The 17,950-nt window shown below is 36.8% G+C and overlaps 1 protein-coding gene, 1 long non-coding RNA gene and 1 other non-coding gene across 4 annotated transcripts in view; 1 reads left to right on the plus strand and 2 right to left on the minus strand.

The window, feature by feature from the left end:
• The window catches only part of Sesn (Sestrin), a 184,482-nt gene that overhangs the window by 26,308 nt on the left and 140,224 nt on the right, over positions 1-17,950 (plus strand). Inside the window, exons 3-6 of one of the 2 annotated variants that reach the window (XM_077424515.1) lie at positions 1,222-1,347; positions 2,098-2,624; positions 3,925-5,011; positions 8,689-8,754. In XM_077424515.1, coding sequence (XP_077280641.1) covers positions 2,380-2,624; positions 3,925-5,011; positions 8,689-8,754 — 1,398 coding nt within the window. In that variant the 5' untranslated portion in view covers positions 1,222-1,347; positions 2,098-2,379. The remainder of the gene's footprint in view (positions 1-1,221; positions 1,348-2,097; positions 2,625-3,924; positions 5,012-8,688; positions 8,755-17,950) is intronic. The other variant, XM_077424514.1, reaches the window with a different exon arrangement.
• On the minus strand, positions 8,491-8,563 carry Trnak-cuu (transfer RNA lysine (anticodon CUU)). Its single transcript has one exon. It is a non-coding gene; the product is annotated as a tRNA-Lys (tRNA).
• Positions 11,800-17,950, minus strand: part of LOC143907638 (uncharacterized) — a 107,700-nt gene continuing 101,549 nt past the window's right edge. The window contains exon 2 of the long non-coding RNA XR_013259919.1: positions 11,800-15,769. This is a non-coding gene — a long non-coding RNA (uncharacterized LOC143907638). The remainder of the gene's footprint in view (positions 15,770-17,950) is intronic.

Raw genomic sequence — 17,950 nt, forward strand, 5'->3', positions numbered from 1 at the left:
ACTGTTCTATTTTTATGAGTGTAAAATTTTATTCATACACCAAACTGGTTTTGAGCTATCGTTGGATAGGTAGTATTACTTTTGGAATTAAATATAATTATGAACTTACCAGTGAAAAAGTGTAAAATATCTCCACCTTCCACTGATTTACAATATTCTTCATCGAGTCTTCACTCAATTAAAAAATCGCGTTCCACTCTCTCAGTCCCCATGAGTCGAAATAATCGCGCAGCGCTTGACGGACGTGCTATACGTCGAGGACGTACGAGGAAAACTTGCTGGCGGAGCGCCGCGAGCAGCGGTTGTTTTACATGCGGCGCACGAACGAAGAGAGTGAGGGACCGGCCCAGCGACGTCAACGTTTCGCAACGCGAAATCCGGTGCGATGCACGGAAAAATACCGTGCTTAGTACGAGGAAATGACTGGTTTGGCTGCTGCGCGGCAGCGTGTTTTGACATGGGCTCACGACGGAATGAGTGAGGGACACGGCCCAGCGTAAGGGTAGGGCGCAGCGCGTTTCATGGTCCGCCTTGCATGATCTCATACGGTGAATACCTTTTTCCGTGTAGTGTTAGTGGTGCGCCTGTTGTAGTTATTAACAAGTAGGAGTGTTTATGGTAATGGTGAGGATCATGAATTAGTTAGGGATTTATTAAATGGAGACTGTGCTGAATACTATAAAAAGTTTAAGGATTTTTTAAACAATTGTCTATCTTTTTTGCATTCGGTTAATAAGCCTGGATTTTTTCCGGCATTCTTCTTTGGTATGTTTTCTACTGCACATGATGCAGGTATATTAGGTGAAGATTGAAAGAGTTTATTTTTGTTTTGACAATTGTGGAAATCTAAAAATTGCTGTTCTCACTAATGACATGGATGAAGAAAGTAGAGGAATAGATGTTATATACTATTGCTGATAATGAGAACAGCCCTGGCTCAAGGTTTAGTGAAGAAGAGAGGCAGTGGGTGGCAGAGAATCAGCTACAAGATTTACGGAAAGATGAGAATCTAGCCTGGGAAGAGTATAAAATATTTCGGTTTGGAGAGGAATGTATAGGTTTGTTCATGAAATAGATAGATTTTCTCAACGTGATGAACCTGGAGATCCAATTTTTCATAAAATTAACCCAATCAGAGAACAAGGTGAATGAGTTGGCAAATGATGACGCAGGAGAAGTACGTACTAATGTTAAAAGAATTTTGCAATACATTATTGACAGAGATAGAGAAAGACGAGCCCTGTATAAGAGGTACAAAAATAGAAGAAAGAAGAGGACGCGTTGCGATCGATCGCACCCGATCAGGTTAAAACGCTCTCCCGGTCGATCGTTTTCTCCTTGTGGAAGGTATGTCAGAGAATCGTCCTCTATTCCCGCCGTCTCGCCTCCCTCGAACTCGAATCTCGATAGATCGCCTCGACGCGGCGGCCGACGCCTCCTCTCCTGCCTACTTTCTATCGCCCTGAAACGTATCCCGAGGTGCACCGCCTCGGTAAAATTCTCCGAGAAACGAGTTTTACGGCCGATTCTCTCACGGCGAAACGCGACGAAACGAGCGTAATTACGCGAGGATAGTACCGCGCGCGCGATCTACTCTCGCGCGCTTGCCTTCCTTTTTTCTTTCGCCTCCTTTCTTTCTTCGCTACCTAGACAAGGAAAGAGCCTCGAAAAACGGGAACGTCGGGAGTGCCGTTTAATCGCCGAACAATCGATCGAGCCGAACGATCGATTCAGCGAAGACGCGATCTTGGAACGATTATTGCGTTCGATAGAGAGATTATCGCGCGGCGATTCCATTATTGGCGTGAAAGATTCATATAAGAAAGAAATTTGAAGAATCGTATATAGCATACTTATTTCCACGTGAAATTACAATCGTAGTATAAGAGAAATTTGAGATAAAGAAAGCATTAGATTGAAGAAAAGATTTATCGAACAGAATAATTGCAATTAAACGACCGACCATATTCTCATTTGTGTTGTGTTTCGCTCTTTTAAGACAAAGAGTAATGGAGTCGATCCGCGTGGAGCGATTTATGCGATCGGGATTAAAACAAACAGGGCTTTGATGATAGCGGGCGTTATTTTCTTTTACAGTGTCGACGATTACTTTCGCCGTTTCGAGAGAGGGTTGTTCGACGAGCTCGCAAAATAGGTGAAGGTACCCCGTCTCCCTTGCGAAAAAGAGAAAAGGCGAATCGGAAAGGAGAAAAGTGTAGATATTCCGCCGGTCCATCGTGTGCACTGTTTATCTTGGGAATCGAGCTGAGCGTTCGGGCGTCTCGATACTCCGTGCGATTGCTTTCGAAAACGAAAGAAGGATTCCGCAAGGATCGGGCGGAAAGAAAACAACGTGCGCGACGATACGGGAAAAAGGAGATGTACCGAGAGCCGAGCAGTTCATCGGGCAGCGGCGCTTCCACCAAGGGCGACGAAGTCGAGCTTGTCAGTAGATTTCTGGCGCCGCTCTGCGCCAGAGACGAAACGGCCAGAAACATCGCCCTGGCTGCGGCCAGGACTACCGTCGAAGGATGGCTCGGCGGCGTCGGCAGTCCAAATCGTTGGGAGGACGTCGGCGATATCGAGGACACCAAGAGCGGAAAGTTCTCCAGTCAAGACGGAAGGTAAGTGTTGTATCATTGTAAAGTAAAGAGATTCGGTTATGAAAATATCGCTTATTTTAAATAAAATTATATCAAATTGATGCAAGCGCGAATAATCGATTAATTTCTACTTATTTTTTATCAACCTTAACTTGTTTCTGAAAGAAACTTATATTCTTGCTGTTTATTGGTCAATTGACCACTGGCAATGTTAGGTTGTAGTTTTTTAATCACGATCACATAAATTGATCCCTAACTTCCTACTAATAAGTGTATAAGTATTCGTTGTTGCATGTCTTTATCTATTTGTTAAATATTTAGTTTAATTGAGATATGTTGTAATAAATTTGATCATTTTGTTTTTCGCCTTGTTAAATAAATACGGGCATAACGCAAAAGAGCATTAAAATTATACAATTTGTTGAATAAGCTTGTTTATCAGTATCAATTATTTGGACCATTGATTAACAATTAATCAATTAACTGTTATCAAATAACAAATAATACATGCGGTATATTGTGTAATAAATATACTTCCTAAAATAATTTTGCTTCGCGTATCATAATTTCGATCGAGCGGACATATTTAATCGGAGTAAACATTTCGTTCCGTGCTCTTTCTCTCGTCAAATTATTGGTTCTGGATTTAATATCAGCATTCAGTCACGCAAACACGTAAAACCCGATGCGAATGCGGTATTTAAATAATCACGGGCAGTTTTTATTAAAATGCGCATGTTATGAGGATTAATAACAAGCACGGAAGGAGATATTATATTTATTTAACCGTAACTACAAGGACCGAATGTTGCTGTGGTTTCCTGCAACTCGCGTCTTCTTTTTTTTTTTCGTGAAAGCACAGCTTGTGTTTCCGTTTCAACTTGTTTAATATCACAGAGCAGGACGATTTTAACTTTCAAGTAATCTTAAGAGAAAGTTGATAATAGATTATATAATGCTAGAAAGGCTGAATATTGAAAATTGACATAATTAAATAATCGTATCGCGAAAAAGTTGCAAACAAAAGAGATGTCTTGCGGCGAAAGAGACGAGTGAAATGTTTATCGATCATAACAAATCTGGATACTGTAATAGCAATTTTATGAAAACAAGCAGCAATTTACCTCCTTCCGCTTTTATTGTTTACAATTCATCATTGAACGAGGCCATTTCAAATTACTTTATAAATGATTGCTTCTATTACGGCTTATATATTCACTAGCTAGCAAGAAAAATAGCGTCTTCTCAAAAGATTTATAAGCCTACGTTCACATTCCCCCGTTATCGACTTCTAATCGATAATATTCGTGTTTAAACGAAGATACGATATGAGCGTCGAACGGTCGCCGACGAGATCGTCACCGAGGAGCGTGCATCAGCAGCAGCTGCTACACGACACGTTCCGGACCGAGGGCTTCTTCCCGCAAAGCATCAATGACAACCCGCCACCGTTCCTCGAGGAGAACAATCCGGAATGCTCGTTCGATTGCGTGGATGGTCGTCTTTTGAACGAGAGGCGATTCCGCGAGCGATATGGCGACGGCGTCGAGAGCAGGTCCGGTCACTCGACGTCTTCGGACGAGGGTAGCAAGAGTTTCAATATCGAGGGCAGGTGCCCGCGTTTTGGCTCGAACAACGAGACCGAGAGGAAGTATCCCTGTTCATCGTCGAGTGACAGATCGACGAGCGATGATTATTGTTCCGGCAGGGCGAAGAACAATTACGTGAAGGTGAAGGTCGCCAAGCAAAAGCAACTGGAAGACGACGAGCTTGACGCGGATACCCGGGTGTATGGCAAGAGTCCGAAATTCGATGACAACCTGAGCGGCCTCGCGTCATTCGACTGTCGGAATCTGAACCGTCGAGCCAAGATCGCCGCCGGCGGCGATCTGCTAGCGCACGAGCAACGCCGATACTACGACGGCGGCACCGACGACGACGTCTCCTTCAATGAGAGCGAGGCAGCGCGCAGCGACGGGGTTGTCTTCAACACTCTCGACGGCTTCGAAAACGAGAACGAGCCTTCTTACCATCAGGACATGAACCTGGAAAATCGCGAGTCAGCGATCTACGATGACATACCGGAGGATTCTCGCCGGCCCCAGCAGGACTATTTGCGCAAGAACGACGAGAGGAAGTTTAGCGCCGGTCAGATTAAGAGGCCGCTCTCGCAGGACGAAGACGTGTCCTCGAAAAGTGGCCGGGTGCTCGAGAGTCCGGAAGTGACGCCCGGTGATGTCGGCAGGATGCTGAATCTCGGTAACGCCTTGGACGGACCCAGGCAGGCGCAGGCTAACAAGTACCTCAGTCTGGTGACGTTGCATCTGCCGGTGATACTCAGACTCAGCGTCAACTGTCCCTTCCAGAACGTCAGGATCAAATGCGCGGAGATTCTCCAGATGGTGAAGGTAAGTGAAAATTACTTCAGATTTATTTCGGAGCCTTTCGGATTTGGCCGATGTGCCAAATAATATACGTCTTTCGTGTTTAAATAAATCTGCGTTAACATTAATTGGCAACTATCTAAAATTATATTTCAAGGTGGAAGCTGTTTTATATACTACAGTGTTATATTTCGAACTAATTCTAGCCATATTTTAAATAAATGTGAATTTATAAAAAAATGTTTTTTATTAGATTCTGTTTATTTCTTGCAACTTAAATTTTAAAATTAATATTAGTCTTCAATTAGTTAAATGTTCGCGAAACACAGACATCTTTCATTCTTGTCTCACGTTGATCCTCTCAGTTTTTAAGAGATGCGGTAAAGGAAGTTGCAAATAAAAAAAGATGACTTATCGTTATTGTCCATGATTATCTATGTGTGCAAATATTGCACTGTGTGCCTTGAGTCAGAGCACACGGAGACATTCCGACATTCAGGAAGAGAAAAAAAAAAAGAGAAAAAAAAATCTTTGTGAAACGACCGATGCGATAGATAACGGATAGCCTAGATGCGGCGACGGTCGTGCAAAGTTTCGCTCGCGAAATCTTGAGAGAGCAGACGTTAGCACAGTTGCGAAGTTTACACTCTCGCGTGCACTCGGCCGAAATTCTTTCGCAACGATTCCACTGAAGTTTGCATTCGCCCGAACATTCCTCACTGAGTATCCACGTACTTGAAGTTTATTAGGCAACACGAGGCAAAGTTGAAAACATTATAGTCGACAAACGTAACGAGCATACCGGCACGTACATACAGGATATCTAAAAAATATCACACCTGTTCCGCTGGACGAATTGCCTATTTTTGTGAAAATAAAAAACATGAAATATTGTCACAGTTTCTGTCACAAATCAAAAGTTAGTTGTAAGACTTTGATTATTTGTTGCGATTTCTGCAAGTTAATTAAAAATTATGGAATACGATTGTATGATCTATTTTTACTCAAGCTTGAAAGAAATTATAGCCTTTCTATTGTAGAAAGATTTAATTTTAATTTTTAATTAATTTTAATTTTTGTTGGAACTGAAAATTCTTGGAATTCCGGTATTCCTGATGGCTCAGGGAGCAAGTGCAATAATTCTGAGATACCCTGTATACATTACGCGGCTGAATTGAGATTGTCCAGAATATTTCAAGCTTTATTTCTCCAGCTTTGCGGCAATTTATCCCTTGCGAAGAGTAACTGTCGAGCGCGATTCTTACGCTGTTGTGACTTCGTATCTTCGCTATTATTGCGTTGCTATACTTTATAATTTTTTTAATAAATAAACTATTGTGATATTTATGTTGGAGGGTAATGGCTGGTAGCTGTTCGGGCATTATTTTGCAATCAAAAATAGTCACTGACTTTTGGAACAAAACTTGATTTTTTTTTTTAGAAAATATTTTATGAACTTTGATCTTATCTTATCGCAACCAGTTCCGGAATATCTTGAAAATTTTTAACTAGACTAGTTTGCAAGTTGTCTGGACAGTAGTTGATGACTGGCCGAAGTAATCACTTTAGCTTATAAGCTTGAAAATGAATACGTGGGAATATTCTGACGAAGGATGTGCTTATGCATAAAAGATAAACCGGAGTAACCGTCGGCTATATATTAATGGACTTGTTTTGACTGGCTATTTGGGGAGGCGTTTGAACTGCGGCCTAAAAATATCTCGTACCTAGGCAGTTCGCGGTTAAAGCAACTTCGGCCTATCACGGAGTTGCTCTTTCTGTACCTCCGAATTCTATGCCGGTCATTAATCTTATTACGGCGGCAGTTAATCTTTTCCATGGAAAGAATTACCACGAATTGATCTAATTCATGCACCAGTGCCGTTGAAGGAAATACTTGATAATACCGGAATATAATCCTATCTGTGTCAAAAACAAGTGAACAATCGCGCATTGTAAATATTCAAATGGGATCGGGACGGTGTAAAATGAAGGATTTTAAAACAACATTTCTGATGGTCACAGTAACTTTGTATTATTTTTGTATCGCTCTTTAATCTCGGACTTTTCACAAGGACACCGCGCGCACAAAGTAATATACTCGGTCCTCGTTCGTTTCTGGTAGTGGAGTGAAAGTAGACCGAAAAAATAATCGGCTATCTTTGACTTTTCAAGATCAAAGTAATGTACTATGCTTCTTTGTTATATTTTTAATATTAACTTCAGAAACAATATATACCGTTATGGATTACCGTGATCAGTTTGTGTATAAATTGTAAAAGTTTGAAGAAAGAAGATGAAATATATATGCGCATATATGTGTATCTTTTGCACTAATCTAGTGTCAATAGTTTCGAATATGTAAATATGTAAACGTATAGTATTCAATTTTATAGATGCATTCGCGCGTAATTTTATTTATTTTCTAATAGTATAAGTAGCATAACTGTGGCTTACACACATTTAAAATTATACATATAAACTATTGTCTGAAATAAATTATATATTTAATAAAAGGAGAAATTAATGAAACAGGTGAAAGTAGGAAAGAATAATACATATCAACTTAGATAGATATATATATTTCAGTTTTTAATAACACAAAAATAAGATGAAAATGTAGATTGCACACGTAGATGCGAGTAGAATCCGCCGTGCCGCTCACCGATATTGTCACACTCGAGAGAGAGGTCGATCGATACAACTTGTAAAGCTTTGTAAATGTGTAAAGTTTTATACATAGTGTAGAACGATTTTCAGGCATGAAGCCGGCAGAAAGCCAGGAAAAGAAAAGGAGGCTTTACACATAAAACATAGTGCATCGTATCGCGACATTGATAATCGCGTATATAATTTGCAAAATATCTCTAATTATTCTACCTCTCTGTACGATCGAAAAATATGTTTGTGAAGACAAAAATATTCTCCTAACTTTATTTTCGACTAACGTAGGAGATAAAATGTGCTATTTGCAAATGCGGAATTTCATTAATATAATAATTTTATTAATAAACGAGCACCTCTCGGGAAATTCGTATTTCTTTTTGTATAAAATATAATCACAATTAATTAAATATTTTTTTAATGAAGATATAGAACACAGTTAGTTGTGAAGGAACCGTAAATTAAAGCAATTATTTGATGATCATTCATTATTAATTTTCTCAGTCTTTCATTTCTGACTTAAAGTTTTTGACGTAAAGTTCTGATTTATAGTTGTTGACGTAAAGTTAGCCATGCTTAAAGAGAGAGTTATATTTTAATTAATTAATGTTTTAATTAGTTAATATTGAAAACGTAAACGATAAAAATGAAATTTTTACTCACAAAAATCAAATTGCTTATTGCATCACTCTGTTTACTTTAACATATTTTTTTAATTTTTGTTGCAAAAAAATTTTATTAATCTTGTTTTTTGCAACGAAAACTTTACTTGGAAATCCATTTTGTAAAAAATTAATAAAAGCTATTTTCGCGATGTACAAAAAGCAATGCAAAATATTCGCCCAACGTGGGGCTCGAACCCACGACCCTGAGATTAAGAGTCTCATGCTCTACCGACTGAGCTAGCCGGGCTCATAGGAGAGAGCCCGCATTTTCTCCTACACGTTTTCAGAGTGAATAAAAGCACAAATACAATGAAATAAAAAGAAATTTAAATTTAAAAAAAAAAAATTATTTGTTTTTTTTTTTTCTTACAGGAAAGAGGACTTCCGGTACCGGTGCCGGCATTCGATGGACCTAGTGCCTTCGTCCCACTCTCGGAGGTAAGTACTTTTGCATGCGTCAATCGCTTTTGTAGATTAGTATATACCAGCTTGTGTTTGCGACCGTTCCAATGAGCGTTTATTGAAGTTAACCGAGGCTTAACCTGCTCATCTGCATCTTTTCGGTCATACTTTTGAAAAGAGATTAAGATTTTTATTGTGGTTATCGTTAATTGATGTTTGTGCGGTTTTAATGGGATTTTGATGCGGTTTTGATGAATTAAACTACTTTGTCATTGATTCAGCATTACGATCATCTTATGCGAAAGCACAATTTGCAATTCAATGCCACAGAGATAAATAACAGTAAATGTGTATTAAATGATGAGAGAGAGAAGCGATGAAGAATATTCAGAATATAATTAGTCGCCTTATTTGCAAGGATAAATGTCACGCTTGCAAAATAATGTTGTGATTATTATTATGTAATTTATCATGAAATATTTTATTTCTAACCATGCTATTTATTTTACTTTGCCGTAATGTCAAACGCGATCTTTCTTGTTCAAAATCATAAACGCGGCATCGACGATCACAACAATTGATGCTACGGATAATAAATGTGCGATCGACGGTGAATCGGCATTAAAGTGTGGTTTTTCTGCTCTTATTTTTTTTCTGTTAGAGACAGTTTATTTTACTCGCGATCGGCCGGCGCCAAAAGTGGGACATGAAAAACGAATCGGTTGATGTTGTGCCGCGAATCTGGGCCATCACATTAACGCTAGCTACGTCAATGATTTCGCCAGCTGATTGGCAATGGTCGGTAACGAGTCGGCCGTGATGATTGGCGCACGTTATACCGGGTGTTGAATCGGTCTAACGCTCACTTGTCCTCGGTGACCCTTAATTTATTTTAATTATTCGCAAGCCCCGGCATTGTTTGTTGAAATGTATTCCTTGCGATTTATCTATCAAGAGAGCTACATTGCCGATCGAGTTGAAGCAAAATAGATTTTTCTAAAAATATTTTTATTTCCGAAAGACTTTTATCTACGAAAAGAATTACCCGAGAATTGTAATTAATATTATTTGAATAGATTATCTAATTTCGTAATTTTTAATTTTTTTACGTTTTTTGGTTGACCGTTATATTCATTAGACCTGCGAATATTAATAAAAGATATTGTTATTCCTGCTTATTTAATTTTATTTTGCAGGATATAACATTTTTTTATTTTATCAATATACGATAGAAGAGAGGATATCGGTTGTAGTATCGATTGATAGGTGGCGCCAATGATCAAGTTATCGCGCGTTTTAAAGCGCGTTATAATTAGCAATTAGATTAATTAACTGATGCCGTTCAATAAAATCGGCACGCTCTCAAATATTGAATATATTTTCACGCTTTTAAAAGCTCCAAAGTAAACGCAGTTTTCAAAATGACGCAAAGAATTTAAATTAGTTATTAATTATTATTGATGTCGATTATTATAATATTGTTTTGTTGCCATGAATTTCAATGTATTTCAATAATTACACTCGAATCACATTTCACGCTCGAGAATTGCTGACGTAATACGTTGCGCATTGCACACATTAACGTGAAACTCATTTTGCGCACTGCAATTTATGTTATGGCTGTTAATAAACAAGTTTATCGCGATCTATATTTTAAGAGAGATCGCGATCTGTTATTACCGGATATAATGTTACATAACGCGATAATTTATAGATTATAATATCGAATTTTTTTGCACAACTTTGCGGAGTTTAATAAACGCTATCGTTCTCAGTTTAGATAAGATTACGAGTCGCTGATGCACACGTTTGCATTCATTAAGTGAGGGGGGGGGGGTTAATATATCGGTTTGAATTATCGTACAAACGTGCGTCGAGCTCGTAACGATTATCCGCACGTGCTGTACAGTTATAGTTATCGGTATATGATTTTTTTCCCATTGCATGAAGAAGAAGTAAAAATACATTGTCATTCATAAATAAGTTCAATTATCGCATACGCGGCGTCGCGCAATTAGAAACGGTGCCTTCTAGAAAATGTGGTGCGTGAAGTTAAGTTCTCGTTTCGTTAATCCTTCTTCAACACGGAAAACATGCCATGTGAAGCCTATTTTTCTAATAGTAAAAGACCTTAGGCTCGTAATCTTTATACTCTTTATTATAAAGTGGGTTAAAGTGTGCTCTCCGAACTGCAACTGCATCCTTGTAATAAATAACAGGTAAGTGTAAACAAATGCAAATAATTTTGTATAAACAAATTGCACACGATGGTTTTACAAAGATGCAAAACTCGCGACACTTTTAAAAATAATTAAAAATAGTTTTGTAGACAGAATTGTTGATTTTTTTATCACAGAAAAAAAAACATTTTCATGTGGCGATATTTATTCTTCGTATATATGTGTATATAATATAAAAACACATTATTAAGAAATTAAGTGAGTTGACCAGACGATAGCAAAAAAATGTTGTTTTTGAAAAACTTTATTCGGCACGTATTATTTCTCATGGAGACATTGTCAAGATGTAGCGGTTATTTTCGCAAGATATTATAGAGGACTTTTCGATTGAAAGGTGAGGAATTCTCTCGCGAATAATTTGATATTTTAAATTATTTTTAGCAGAGAAAATAATTTCGATGTGATATATCGCTTATTGATTCCTCTGTCATCTTTATGCTATCCTGTAAATTCTCCGCGTCGCTGAACACGAAATAACTATCGATCATCGAGAATTCGGGCATATCAAGCGATGACGTATCGCCGTTCGATGATTTTTTTACGATCATTTTTTTTTAGATCCGCGCAAGATCTTGTGTAACATGACACGCGATCCATTTGTCATGCGCGTATAATATCATGCTCGCGATATTATGCTCGGCATCCTTGAATGCAAGCAAGGATAAGTATTGCAGAAAGAGACCGCATATAGTGGACTATGCAAACGCGTGTAACACATTATTTGAAGATGTTAACTGTAAACAATAATTTTGCGACATATTGATTACAAGCGTATTTTGTTATGCACATAAAGGTATCGTATTCTTGTTTTATTTTTTTACGTTTTTTCAAAGATAACGTTGCAACTTACGGATTATATTTCTTAGTATTTCTTTTCTTTCGCTTTTCTATAAGAAATTTTATTGCCCTATTTTATCCGCGAACGCCTTCATCGGATTACTCGAGAAAATACATTCTCTCTTCTATATATAACTATCTTCACATACTTGTTGGTCAATTTCCAAGGAATATTATTGAACGCGTTCTCCTACTTTATAGTAGTTCCCCAGATATCGGGGAACGGGCATCGTGTATCGAGAATGGCTCGAATAAACGAAGTTTTATTTTATTTGGAAATAAAGCGATAGTAGCTGCCGCGTAGCGCAATTCGGCCGCTATTTCCCGAAAACGAATACGAGGTGACCTAAATTTCTGACACTACAGCCAATTTGCACGTCATGTTGCAGAAACACTCGAGGTTTTTTTTTTTAACGAAAAATAAAACGTGTGGGATGCGAGGGGCGAAGAGAGAGGTTGAAAACTAACAGGAATCTTGATCGGGTCAATGAATATTATTCTTTAGTCAAGCGACTGCTAATAACTCACTTTGTGCTTCATATACGAGCCCATTAAAGCCCGAATCGAATCTTCAATTTCATTTGTTTTTCTTCGTTTGAGAGTAATCCGCGCAATCTTGTTGATAATGCACTTATGAAGATGGATAACGAATGTCCTACATCTGTGAATTCGATATTTTCTATTTTTGATTTCCAGCATTGCATGGCGTATTTTTATTCCAAGACGATTAAAGTGCCAAAATTTTTTAAATAAACAACACAATCTTTCCCGTGTGGAATATTTATTTCTACACAATATATTATTATATTACCGCTACAATTAAGTTTATTCAAGATTAGGTCAGTTGTCTATTGTGTTCCGCATTTTATTTTTATAAACGTTATTTTTTTCTTTTGTAATAAGTGACTATTAATTGCGTATTAGAGCATGGTATTCGGCTCGTTTAACTTAGCCTTGAAGCCCATAATACCGAAGCCCTTTGCCGCAAAGGGATAACATACAATTTATTGCGCTAATGACATTCATTAGCTCCTAAACTGGCTAAACTGGTATTATTTCGACATCTCGTACGTAAAATTGGAGATATACTGACTCAATATGACCGAAGATGAATCAATTTAATCAAGATAGTACTAATTTCAGGAATCATTAATACTGAGTTTATCACAATAACGATTTATGAAAATTTTAAATGTACATCATTTCTTTTAACGTTAAATTTTATTAATTGGAATAATAATAATTTATTAAACTATTTTTTTTCTCAATACGAAGAAGAACGATACCAATTACAGCGGAAGTTCAATCACTTTGTTCACATGGCTCCCTATCTCTTTTTGATGACATCACCTTCATCTATATATGATTATCTACGGGTCGTTGACATCGCGCCTCGTCTTCTTTAATGCGTCAATTGTCGTCGGAGCTCGCGTGCGTTTATCAATTCGACGTAATGGTTCCTATGAATAGAAGGTAGCAATTGCTTTAATTTTGTGGCCCGACGTTTTGAAATATCTCGCATCAGAAAAGCGACGAACGCGACGTATAACGCGATGGCAGAGACTACCTTGTCACGTCCGCGAATTATCTTCCGTTTCTACTCTCATTCATACTGTCGCAACGCGTAGGAAAATAATATTAAGAGTTCGTAATACTCTCTTCTGCAAAGTAACTATTCGTTGTGTACGCATTGTTTGAAATTGCAGTTTGTTCCGGCGCGGCGTGCAGCAACGTACAGAATCGGCATGTCATGTGCGCTGTCGCTTAATTATGTTACATCTAGTTGCGAAACTAATAAACCGTCGTCAAAGCAATTTCCATGGCAACGATGAAACGTTGCTGCAGAATTCGAAACTGTAATTCGCTCACAATAACTGCAAATGACAAATCAAGCCGCAGATTTACGGTATTATAATTTTCGCTGCGACATTTAATCCGAAGTTTCAGTTTGCTATATTGTTTTCATTTCCCCGGGATTGCTGTCGTATCATTTTTTTTCAGAGGCGAGCTTGTTCGAACTTTTCCGGAACTTCAGTAAGAAATAGCTTATTGAATGTTTCTTCTTAACGAAAGAAGAACAGTTCGAAAAAACGTGAAGTCCTATATACGGAATTTATACAATTAATAACATAAGTTAATAAATTTATACGGACGTAATATTTTCCAAGGCATCTAAGGTATTAAAAATGCAATTGATTATTATACAATTATATATATATATATATGATATATTAAACTTGTGCCTTTTTTTTTCTTCCGATAATTGATTGATAAAAAATGAGTACTACAAGAGAAGATAGCATCTCTCGAGTTAATTTGCAGTACGTAAACAAAATATTACGTAACGTAAACAAAATAATGCGTATAACGTAAAAAGACTCTAGAGCTTAGTGGATGAACAGCGACGAAGTTTGAAATATTCAACGACATTTATGCGTCGCATGCTGTCTTTCGTAGGATATACACTTTGCAAGCTTTCTCTGGCTGGTAATTTTATTAAAAAAATATTGCGCCCGGCTGCAGTATAATTTATCAAAGGCGTAACGATGTTAGTACGCTGTGTAACGCAATTACACACGCGCGTTTATCGGAACGCCAGCGTACGTAATGACTTTTTCTCTTTCTCTCTCTTTCTCTTTCGGGCCTCTCTCGCCATTTTTCGCTGTCGACGATATCATTGACGCGAAATAGATGCACGCGGTAGCGGGGAGATAACGCGGAAAAAAGGGCCGGCAGTCGACGGAATAGCGATGAGATATTTCATGTAAATTCCACCCCATTTTACGCAGCCCACGCGCCGAAGACCTCCGCGCAAATAAATACCCGCCGCAAGCGGAATACCTATGGAAATATTACCTCGGGAATATGTTCGGTAGCGAATTGAAAATGAGCATCAAGACATTTGATATACAAATCTTTTGTGTCGGCATTCTCTTGAATATTTCCAATATTATTGAAATCCTAGTAAGATGTGGGTCGACATTCGATATTTTATTTTTATTTTTGAACTATATTTGAACTACTTCATTAATTTTATTTTAGGATTAGTTCTGATCAATAGAATGTTGTAAGTAATATTATCTATAATCTTTAAAAGAGAAGGAACTAAGTCAACCTTGTTTTCGCACAAGAGCTATTGTTTTTAATAAGATACTTATCACACACATATTATTGAATGAATGTCAAATCCGGATTAGAAGATATTTAGGAAATATCGATAATGAAAGAAGAGTGGTATGCACAATCTCTCGAATGATATTATCTTATCATATCCATGTCGATTACCTCTTCGCGTGTGGCTGCTTATACAGTTACCTCTTGGTTTACCATTGTAAGAAAATCTTGCAATTTCTCTCTACCACAATTTAATTGTTATGTCTTTGGATCGATATAGAAATGTCGATACTGTCGACATTAATATATGGTGTCGATATCGGTCGAGATAGTGTGTGAATGGCTTTTACGTTTTCTTGCCCGATTGCTCCTCTTATACAATTTTTTCGAGGTAATTACTGTTTGAAGCAAACGTTCTGTTAACAAAAGGTAAAATGTGCGACAGATAGTGATAAAGAGACCGATATAAATTTGATACCAGATTTAAGATTGTTTTTCTCATCAGAAATTTAATCGGAGATTTATTCGCCTATAAAATTTCAATTTCTGATATTAAGCAGTTGAGAACGAACTAGAAATTAAATTTTTATTTAGATTAAGCTCTTTTCTACGGGTATTAATATATTGTGGTTGGTTATTAAAATAATAATGGCATTATATATTAATTTGATGTGACATTAATCAAGTACATTATAATCATGCGCTTAACGGCGTGAGTTTTATTGAATCAATTGTTCCCGAAGATATTTCTTCGGATTGTAAGCCGTTAAGAGTATCATTGGCTTCTTTTTCGTTGGGAGTAGAGTTTCATTCGTATCGATGTTTGCTGTTATACCTTCTGCGGGTGGTCGAGACTCGAGCTAAAACAAAAAGTTCTTCTTATAGAAGGATATTGTTTAAGCTCCAATTTCTATTGCAATGACAAACACGGGCGTCAATTTACCGAGACTCACGAGTCACAATAGGATCGATTAGTCGAAGTCTGACACGCCGCTGATATTACGACTTCTGTCTTAAGTTATCGCTTAAGCAACCTCAAGTTATTGATATCGCTTTGATTGACTTGTTAGTATGATCATAGCTTATCAGTGTCAAAAACCTCTTTGTTAGTTAGTTATTCATTAATAATTAATTTTCTAAAATAAGGATTACGAAACGTAGATATCAAGAGAGAACTTTGCAATACGCGATAAACTTTCTATTGGCGAAATACAAACTTGATAAACGGGTTAAATATCTTGCGATATTTAATCCTATTCCATTTCTTTTTTTCTGTTCTTTTTAAAAAAAAATTGTAAATTTGACATTTCTCTGTATAACTCTTTCAATATTCGTTAAATGTTCATCACAGATAAAAAATATTTATTTTTTATGAAGAAGAGCTTCTCTGCAATTGAAATGATTTTACCCATATAGATATTTACCAGTAATGTTTCATATTGCTCTGCTTGCTAAGTAATTTATAAGTGCATTTAATAATTTGATTTGATCGATGATTATATTTTTCATAACTATTCATGTGTCTTCTTACTAGACCCACATTTTAAGGAATTCTGGGATGTCACCGCGAGTATCTCTCGTTGAATAGTTTCTCAACTTCACAAATCATTAAGTTGGTTTGTTGAGAAATTTCTTACTGTATTAAATGTTTGTAAGTAAACAGCCGTGAGAATATGCAAGGAACTGGTTGTTTGCTAGTCAGTGACGTATTTATTAAATGCACACAGAAAATGGTTGAAAAGTTTTAAACTTTAATTATTCGAAATGTATTAAACATGACCATTCTATTCATTATTATTTGAATAACGACCGATGCATATAAGGAGAGAAAATTATTTAACGTTTACAAATTTTATATACATATACAGGGTGAGTTTTATTTCGTGTGCCAATTATCTCAGAAAGTATTAAAAATGTTTCAGATAAAAGTTGAAGGGTTCAGAGAGGACCAATAAACGATCTTATTAGATTTTGAGTCCGGGGTTCGTGTTGGGCCCAGTATTGGCAGAAATAATTGGCACATTAAATAAAACTTACCTGTGTATATGTCTATGCATAATGTATTATATAACCTCAATATTTTAGAAAGAAATGAAATAAACTACTTGTAAATTAGATATTACTTCTTTTGTATGATTTTTTCAAATATTTTTTTATTATTTTTTCTATATTTTCTGTATCAAGAGAGAGCGTTGTGCTTAAAGCGCATGTTTCGTGTTTCATTAAGAAAAATTTGCTATTCTCGTGGGTATGCATTGAAGTGTACCGAGCGAACAATCTTCTCTCTTGCATTGTTCGGTAGTAAAATGATCTTATCTTTAGCACAAGTTAGCAAAGAACAGCAAGACAAAGAAAAGGACAGGGTGGTACGATAAGATAAGCAAATAATGGGAAAAAAAACTGTATCGTTGCACGAACGACGCATTACTGCAAAAATGTCATCGTTACACAATTCCTGAACAAAATCGACTTTAAAGTAAACCATCTCTTTTTAAAACATACCGCAGATATTGCTTCTATCCTTTATAAGTTTCTCTCTTTTGCTCATATTTCTTATCATAATTAATCTTTCTTATCCAGCTATACGCGATAGTTATTCGGAATGTTTGAAAACAATTTCTTGGTTCTGATCAGGTTATATCAATATCGCATATTTATGTAATGATGATATTTGACATGACGCAAATTGTGTTTACAAAAAGATCTAGAAATTATATATCATTACGTTGAATATCAATACTCAAATTGAATAGAGGCTCTGTTATGATTTCCTGTAGAATTGAATGCAAGATATTGTATATCCTTATCTCGCAAATTATTTTGTAAGATAATATTATCTTAATTTGTTATGGTCTTCCTGAGATTTTACTTTTAAGAACCTCAATCCTGAGTAAAAAAGTAAAACGTTTATATTAAAAAAAAATTGTGTATTACTGAGAGAGAGAGAGAGAGAGAGAGAGAGAGAGAGAGAGAGAGAGAGAGAGAGAGAGAGAGAAAGCACTTTCAAAAAACATTTATACGTATAAAAAAGATGAATGCGA

Source organism: Temnothorax americanus, unplaced genomic scaffold, assembly GCF_048541705.1.
Source record: "Temnothorax americanus isolate GAGA-0224 unplaced genomic scaffold, ASM4854170v1 Scaffold85, whole genome shotgun sequence".
Taxonomy (NCBI): domain Eukaryota; kingdom Metazoa; phylum Arthropoda; class Insecta; order Hymenoptera; family Formicidae; genus Temnothorax; species Temnothorax americanus.